This window comes from Nilaparvata lugens, chromosome X (genome assembly GCF_014356525.2).
Source record: "Nilaparvata lugens isolate BPH chromosome X, ASM1435652v1, whole genome shotgun sequence".
Taxonomy (NCBI): Eukaryota; Metazoa; Arthropoda; class Insecta; order Hemiptera; family Delphacidae; genus Nilaparvata; species Nilaparvata lugens.
The window spans coordinates 41,588,291-41,597,177 of record NC_052518.1 but is presented as its reverse complement, the minus strand read 5'-3'; the positions used below and the strand labels follow the sequence as shown (position 1 = coordinate 41,597,177).

At 37.7% G+C, this 8,887-nt stretch overlaps 2 protein-coding genes across 2 annotated transcripts in view; both read right to left on the bottom strand.

Annotated features, from left to right (window-relative positions):
- Positions 1-1,786, bottom strand: part of LOC120355027 — a 2,655-nt gene extending 869 nt beyond the window's left edge. Inside the window, exon 1 of the mRNA XM_039443268.1 lies at positions 1,692-1,786. Within this exon, the coding sequence (XP_039299202.1) occupies positions 1,692-1,770 (79 nt within the window). The 5' untranslated portion in view covers positions 1,771-1,786. The remainder of the gene's footprint in view (positions 1-1,691) is intronic.
- LOC120354582 lies at positions 1,777-3,870 on the bottom strand (the record flags this gene model as incomplete). Its single annotated transcript, XM_039441930.1, has 1 exon — positions 1,777-3,870. A coding segment is annotated over exon 1 (2,079 nt), but the record flags the coding sequence as incomplete, so codon positions are not given.
- Positions 3,871-8,887: the final 5,017 nt, after the last annotated feature.

Below are 8,887 nucleotides of genomic sequence, written 5' to 3'. Positions count from 1 at the left end.
ACTATTGTTTCCCTAGCCAGTTTGCAAACATTTTCTTCAAGTGTTTCATTGAGAGGGAAGTATTTATTTTTGTAAGAAGAGGCAACATCAAAGTCGCAGTGATATCAATACATTGAATACTGGAATGGTCTTTTGTAATGAACCGGTGGAGGTGTTTCATGAACCAATTTACCTCACACCGGATATCAATCTGTAACCGGTGGAGGTGTTCTATAAACCTCTTCACCTCACACCGGATATCAAAATTATGTCGCCGAGAATTTCTTCATACCATGATTTGGTTAATCTTCATGGCACAACGTGGAATATTGATTACAAAGAACTAAAATAAAGTTTAGGTCTTCAAGAACTAAGAACTAAATGAAGTTCTTACTTCTTATCCTTACTTCTTTCTTATCTCACTTCTTAGACATGAGGTTCGTAAGACACTCTTGCAGTCTATCCTACCGTTGTGCACCAATGTAAACGGCGGAGAGTTTCTCCTCTCCTGTAAAATTTATTGATATTATACTACTATTAAACATCTATTTGAATCTGTGATTAGTTGGGAACTTACAGTGGATTCGTTCATCCAAATGCACAGATTCTCAGCAATATTTAATCGTCACCTATCTTAGCAACTAATAACTACGAGCCAGGAACTTCAATGAAAAATACTTTAAGAATTTAACCTCAGGTTTAGACCTGATACACAAAAAAACTGCAATAATACCCACTATTACACACTAATAATTCACACTTTTACAATCAATTGGCTTCTTATTATATAGAATTCATTTATTTGATTGGCTTCTTAACACTAATTCTATTTTCTATTCAAAGAGCAAAGCGAAGTTCTAGTTTATGATAGTTTTAAATTGTGAATGTTATTTTCGTGGATGTCGATTCTAGAGAGCTATGGTCTTGAGTCTTCGACCATGTATACTTACTTACTCTTACTCCGTGGCTCTACAACCCATTGAGGGTCTTGGCCTTCCGCAATATGCCTCTCCATTCGTCTCGGTCTTGCACCTTTCTCCTCCAACCTCTGATACCCATTTCTTTCAGGTCATTCTCTATGTCATCAATCCAGCGCATTCTCGGTCTTCCCTTTAATCTTCTTCCACCTGGATTCATTCTGTGGACTTTTTTCGCACTCCTGGAGTCACTCATTCGTTCAAGGTGTCCCAGCCAGCTAAGACGCCTAACTTTTATCTCACTCACAATGTCTGGGTTTCCGAAAAGCTCTCGTAACTCCTGATTAGTACGTATCCTCCATTCTCCATTACTGAAGATAGGTCCATATATTTTCCGGAGGATTTTTCTTTCCCAGACATTAAGTAGCGCTTCGTCTTTTTGAGTTGGGACCCAAGTTTCTGCACCATAAAGCACTACTGGTCTAATAACGGTGATATATACTTGTATTTTCACTTTCCTAGTGATGAGCCGGGAATTCAAAAAATGTTTCATGGCATAATAGCATCGATTACCTGCTGACAGCTTTGCTTTGATATCTACCTGCACTTCATTTCTATGTGTTATCATAGCACCTAAGTACTTGAATTCGTCAACTCTTTCAAAGATACTATTGCCCATCACTAGTTGCCTTTCGTTTTCTTGACCATCTATCCTGCTGTTGAACATGTATTTTGTCTTGTTTGCATTTATGGTGAGTCCTGTATTCTGAGAGCCAATTTCCAGTTGGTTGAAACCTTCTTCCAGAGCTCTTTTGTTCCTAGCAATCAAAACCACATCATCCGCATATGCCATATATTGCAATGTTCTATCCATGATTGTTCCATTTGGATTGACAGTCAAATTTCGCATTACTTTCTCCAAACTTATGTTGAACAGCATTGCTGATAAAACATCTCCTTGTCTCAGACCTTTGCTTGCCATGAAACTGCTAGATAGTCTCCCTTGCACCTTTATTTTATATTTAGTCTCTTTGAGTGTCATTCTGACCAATCTCACCAGCTTACAAGGTATACCAAATTCTATCATAGCTTTAATGAGACTATCTCTTTTTATGCTATCAAATACTTGTTTATAGTCTATGTAAAGTTGATGTAGACTTATATTGTACTCATAGCATTTCTCTAAAATTGTGCGTATTGTGAATATATGATCTGTACATGATCTGTTCGGCCTAAATCCACATTGATAGTCTCCTATTATCTCATCCATATATGGTTTCAATCTCTTGGCAATTATTTTGGTCAATATCTTATAAGCAACACTTAACAAGGCTATTCCTCTGTAGTTTGTGCAGTCGATTTTGCTTCCTTTTTTGTGGATAGGACATATTAACGCCGTGTGCCAGTCTTCAGGCATTTCTTCTTCTCTCCAGATTTGCACTATCAAACTATGTAATGTGCTGAGGAGCGCAGGGCCACCAGTTTTGATCATTTCTGCCGTGATTGCATCTTCTCCAGGCGCTTTGTTGTTCTTCATCGAACCAATGGCTTCTTCCATTTCATGTAGTTGGGGGTCGTGGCTGAATGGTTCTGGACCTATACGGGTGATTCCTTCCATTCCACCATCCTCTTCTGCAATCTCTCCAAGTAAATCACTGAAATATTCTTTCCATCGTTCAATGACTTCTTCTTCGCCACCAATGAGGTTGCCTTCCTTATCTGTGCAGAAATTTGTTCGTGGTTGGAAACCAGCTTTTCCTTCACGTATCCTCAGGTACATCTTTCTTGCATCCTTTGTTTCAGCATATGCCATGATTTCTTCCAGCTTCCTCTTTTCAAAATCTCTTTTCTTTCTACGGCAGACTTGTCTGGCAGACGATCTCTTCTCTTGGAACAGGTTCATTGTTGCCCTTGTTCTCCTATTCAACATACTTATTCTTGCCTTATTTCTCTCTTCAAGGGCTTGTATGCATTCTTCATCTATCCATGTATTTCTGACTTCCTTTCTCTTGTATCCGATTGTCTCCTGAGCACTCATCACAATACTATGTCTCAGATTTTTCCATTTCTGTTCTGCTGTTGTGTCCCCCGCATGCTGGTATTCTTCTAGCTTATCTTGTGATCTTTGTTGGTAGGCTTCTTTCAGACTTTGGTTTTTGAGTAGCTTTTCACAGTCGAACTTTAGTTGTTTCTTGCCTTTGGAGAACCCAGTGTTATTTATTCTTTGCCTGTATTTCAATCTTATCATGAAGTGATCTGTGTCACAATCAGCTCCACGAAGACTTCTCACATCAAGGATATCTGAGCCGTGACGTCTGTCAATCATAACATGATCAATTTGATTTTTTGTCCGTCCATCTGGGGATAACCACGTCATTTTGTGAACGTCCTTGTGTTTAAAAAAGGTACTACTAATGGTCATGTTGTTTCCTCCTGCAAAATCAATCATTCTCAGGCCATTCTCATTGCTTTCATTGTGTAGGCTGTAGGGTCCAATAGTTGGCCTGTAACACTGTTCTCGTCCAAGTTTAGCATTGAAGTCACCAAGGATTATTTTAACATCATACTCAGGGGTATCTTTATAGACATTTTCCAGTTTCTCATAGAATTGATCTTTATTATTTCCATCTGCTTCATTGGTGGGTGCATGAACACATATCAAACTTATATTAAAGAATTTTTCTTTTATTCTCAGCAAACAAATCCTTTCATTTATTGCTTTGAATCCTATAACTTTGTCCTTAAAATTCTTGTGTACAAGAAATCCTGTTCCAAATGTGTTATGGTCGTGTCCACTGTAGAATATGGTATGATTACCTAGGTCCATTATTCCATTCCCTTTCCATCTTATTTCCTGTAGAGCTACAATTCCAATTCTATACTTTTCTAGTTCTTGTCTCAGTCTCATTGTGCTACCGGCTCTATTTAAACTTGTGACATTCCAAGAAGCAATCAACATATCTCTTCTTCTCCTCTTTCGTTTTTTCATCCGTTTCCTAATCAAGTCATTGTCTGTTTCCAAATCAATCCTGTAATTCCTGTCCTGTTCCGCGGCACATTTAGTGGTTTTCGTAACGTAGTTCTTTTTACGGGGTAGGATTGTTAGCCCTACCCCAACCCCCAACCTGGAGGACCAGTCCAGTTTTTCTTTCACGGTGGCTATTTTATTTCACCACTACCCCCCGACGCTGCTGGCTGCAGGGCCGGTGAGCATTCCCCGATTCCAACGGGGACGCGCCCGATGGAGGTAACTGGCAAGTCCCCACACGGGACCATGTATAGATGGCCCAATACATCCTATACATTGTCGAAATTTAAATCACCACACTTATGATTGCCGTCTGTCATGGATCAGTAGCCTCCCCACCATAATTTTGTGTATTGCTGAGTATATTAAAGTATTATCGAGTATTATCAAGTGTATGCTATTAAAGTTTTATAAAGTGTTCTAAATGATAAGATACTGAAGTATTGAAGTAATGATTTTCACAACACATAAACATCATTATCAAACTTACTTTACTCGGTTGACCCCTTACCATCCCCTTCATTTATTCAGAAAAAATTAGCTTCTATACACACTCCCCCCCATCTATACAAATTTTCGTCAGTCATACTACATCACTAGCTTTTTTGGGACCCCCACACAAGAATTTTATTGATTTAGAGAGAACCCAAGAATAATTTCAAGAACGCATAGACGGTGGAGGGGGGCTAGTAACCCCACGAAATTTCAATTGGAGTGAAACCTAAGTATCTCATAGGCCCTATCCAAAACGATTTCAAGTATAAGCTTGGTCAAAAGTATAAACTTCAGTGAATCATCCTGAATGGAAATCGGTATTCAAAAGTCTGTATTTAATACTCTGTATCTTGAAAGTCTTAAAATTTCTCTGTATCTTTGAAAGTCTTACTTTCTCATTTAAAAATTGAAGAAAACTTGAAAAGACAACGATATCGAAATGTTGATATTTTAATCTATTGCAGCAGTCATCATAATAAATGATTATGAATATGAATTTTAATATTATGTGTGAGCTCTAATTATTAATGTTAATATTCAAAATCTCTCATATAAAATTATATTTTAATTAATAATTAACTGGAGAATTTGGAATAACAAAAGAAATGCAATTGCAAATATTTAAATTGCAAATTCATCATGGAACTTCGTGGAGCATAAACTTGGATTATTGTCATAATAATAATAATAATAATAATAAAAATAAATCATTTTATTTGTACACGGTATAACCATACAAATGAGTTGAGTATAACAAATTCTAACAATGACTAAATTAAACAACATGAAAAAAATGTTTGGCAGCAGATCAAACTAATAACAAGATCCAATTATAAATCTGCATACAACCACGCACAATGGAAGTACCTACATTACAATCAATAAACAGTATTAACTTAACAATTTTAGTCAAACTTATCTAATTCAATTAGTTTACAGACTTCACTTCCAATAAAAAGAACCTACTCAATTAACAAAAACCATTTTAAAATATTTCCATCGAGAAGAATCGTTATTGGTTATGTAGCCCTTACGATTTCAGAGACCATAGTATCCCTCCTAGCCAGTGCCTTAGTAGTATATTGATAAACATGTTCAATTTTCTCAACATTAAAATTAGATAATAAAACCATTATTTTATCAACATTTTGAACTATGTTATGAACATGAGGCGCAATGTATTGAATCCTAAGGTCTTCATAAGAGGGACAAACAAGAAGAAAATGCAGAATTGTTTCTAAGTGTGATTCACAAGCGGGGCATATTCTCTGTGGCTCAACTTGATACCTGTTACCATTAATTTGAATGAATGTACTTTTTGCCGATAATCTCAACTGTGTTACGCATCTAATCATTCGAATTGGCAGCAGTAAACGTTTCAAGAAGAATAACTGTGCTTTCTCTATTGCTTCTTCATAACCCAAACCCCAAACCTCTGAACCATATAGGCAGGATGGGATGACAACGGTATCAAACAACTTCATCTTTTCCATCCATTTCTCTGATCTGACTCTAGACAAAACATTAATCGCCACTGTTGATTCCGCTTTAGCCCTACTTATTCATCGTCTTAACATCTCTGTATATCTTCCTGAAGATTGAAATATAACTCCTAAATAATTATACTGGCTACACAATTCTATTTTTTCCTCCCCGAGCTTGAAACTGGATTTATGACATTTGCTTAATCGACCTCTATGGAAAGTCAGTATTTTGGTTTTGTTAGCATTCACCTTGAGACCTACTCCTGCACTGTATTGGTCCAAACATTTCAATTTATTTCGCACGTCTGAAATGCTATCAGCCAGAATGACTATGTCATCGGCTTATTGCAGCATTAACACATCATTGTCGCCGTCAAGATTCAGGCCATGCAATCCTCTCTCTCTAAAAAACGACTCTATACCTGATGTGTAGAGGGCGAAGAGGAGGGGGCTGGCAGGGTCTCCCTGTAACACGCCTTTAGTCATTGCTATTGGCTCAGAATAAACCCCTTTGGACCTATTTTCAACTACTAAAGTCAAGTTACAATACAGGTTTTGAAAGATGTTAATAATTCTCCTACTTATGCCAAGTGCTCTCAATTTCTGCCAAAGGCGATCATGAGGGACGGAGTCGAACGCCGATTCATAATCAATGAAAATTACGTATACTTTCCTTTTTTTAAATTGCATATAATATTCAACTATTGTATCCAGTACAAAAATATTGTCAACGCATGAACGGCCTTCACGGAATCCCGACTGACTCTCCTCCATCATTCCGCACTCATCCGCCCACAGTGCCAATCTGTCCGTTATTATGCCGGTGAAAAGTTTGAGGATACAATTCGCAATCGCTATACCTCTGTAGTTCTTGGGATCCAGTTTACAGCCCTTCTTAAACAGCAAGAATATTTTAAGCCTTGACCAAGTTGTTGGAATTTCACTCGTCTCTAATATTGAATTGAATAGGTGAATCATCAACTCTTTTCCTTCGAAAGCTAAAAATTTGAAAAATTCGTATGAAATCATATCCAAGCCCGGTGCACTCCCATTCTTTAGCCTTCTCAGTTTATTCTCTAACTCTAACAAATCTACTGGTTTATCGATAAGTGGATGTCTTACATCGAACAATATACAATTCTTTCCAATAGTAGTTGGTTCATATTTCTCTGTAAAAAATCTCGCCCATTCCTCCAAGTTAATGTGGTTAAATTCTGCATTCTTTTTCCCCCTGACCAGCCGTACCGTTCCCCAGAATTCTTTCGCGTTTTTAACATTTTCAAACTTTTGTCTTATATTATCATTGAATTCTTTCTTTTCTGTTCTACTGTACTCTTGTACAACATATTTCAGTTCATGAAATGATTTAGTGCCCTTAGATCTTTAGTTCTACTTTTAAAATGTCTGTATGCTTTGCGTAACTGCCTCTTCAATTCATTACAATGCCTATCATACCAGGGCTTATTGCTGAACTCGGTGACTCTTACAACATTTTTCATCATGCCTAGAGAATCTGCTTTTTCTATGATACCCTTCATCAAATTGTCAGCCAAATTCTGAACATTTTCCACATTATCACATAATCTATTTGGCGCTACGAAATCACTACCATATTCTGATTTACATGAATCGTTCCAGCAGAACTTTGTTTGACGCTTATTTGAAAAAGTCTCTATCACCCTATCCGAACTAATTTCAGTAGAAACAAAAAGCGGTAGGTGATCGGAAGTCAGAACTAAATCGGAAACCTCCATATCTGAAATATAAGGAAAGCTATCTAAGTTCACCCAGACGAAATCTTTCACACTACTTCCGTTAGTATTATTGAAAGTGAATTGACCTGGAATATCACTTCTACTTCTACCATTCAAAACAAAAAATAAATTATCCTCCATAATACTGACTAATTTTTGAGCATTCCTTGAAACAAAACCGTCTCGTGATATTCTATCAGCGCAAAGATCTGAGTTGTTGAATACCTCGCTCTCGAAGCACTGATTCAACTCTCCTATTCTCAAGTTAAAATCGCCGCCAATCACAACCGGAAAATATGAAAGCAATAACTCATGCTTCAATAGGCAATCTTGGAGCTCATTAACAGAACTTGTATTTCTATCAGGTTCCATGTAAATTGAACAAATAATAATACTGCCTACAGGACAATTGACTTTAACCATAAGCATGAAGTCCTTAGCCTCAATCAAGGATACTTTTAAATTACTTTTTATTAATAATATAATTAAACCTCCGCTAGCCCTACCTCTCGAATTCATTTCTTTCTTGGTTGGTGTACTAAAAACTATATAATCTTTAAATGACTGAAACTTAAAATTAGAAGAGTCCACTAACCAGGTTTCACTCAAGCAAATTATATCAATTTTTTTGAACTGTTCCGTCTGGGTTTTATCTAAATTCAGAAAGTTTTTAAGACCATGAGAGTCCCAAAATAGAATTTTTAAACATTCTGAAATATTCTCTGTTGATCCTACCCTGACTTTGTTTGCTTTTCTACCTGTCACCTCCATCTCCTCGCTTCTGGATCGAGCTGCTTTGTTGCTGATTGGCAGTAGGCCTACTGCCGAACGGCTGCTCTCTCCAGTCTTCCCTGTCTGCTATTGTGAGAGTCGCCGACCGCTCCTCGAAGTAGCGCTATGGCGGGAGGGTGTGACGGTTTTTCCTCCTGCTAGCCATGCTTTCATTCCAGAAGGTTTTGTTGCAGGGGTCTTCGAGGACTTTGTCGCATTTATTTGTGACCCCGCTGCCGCCGTATTAGACCGGAGCACCCTGGAAGTACGATCTGAGTTGATCCTCGGGCGCGCAGGTTAGGTTTCTTGACTGGGTTGTCCCCCTCCACGTGGATGAGCGCTTTTGCTCCCATCTTCAATCTTGATGCCGCAGTCTGAGACAATTGACTAATAGATTCATTTTTAATTGAAGATATTTGTGAAAGACTTTCGTGGACGACCTGAATTGTCTCGTCATTT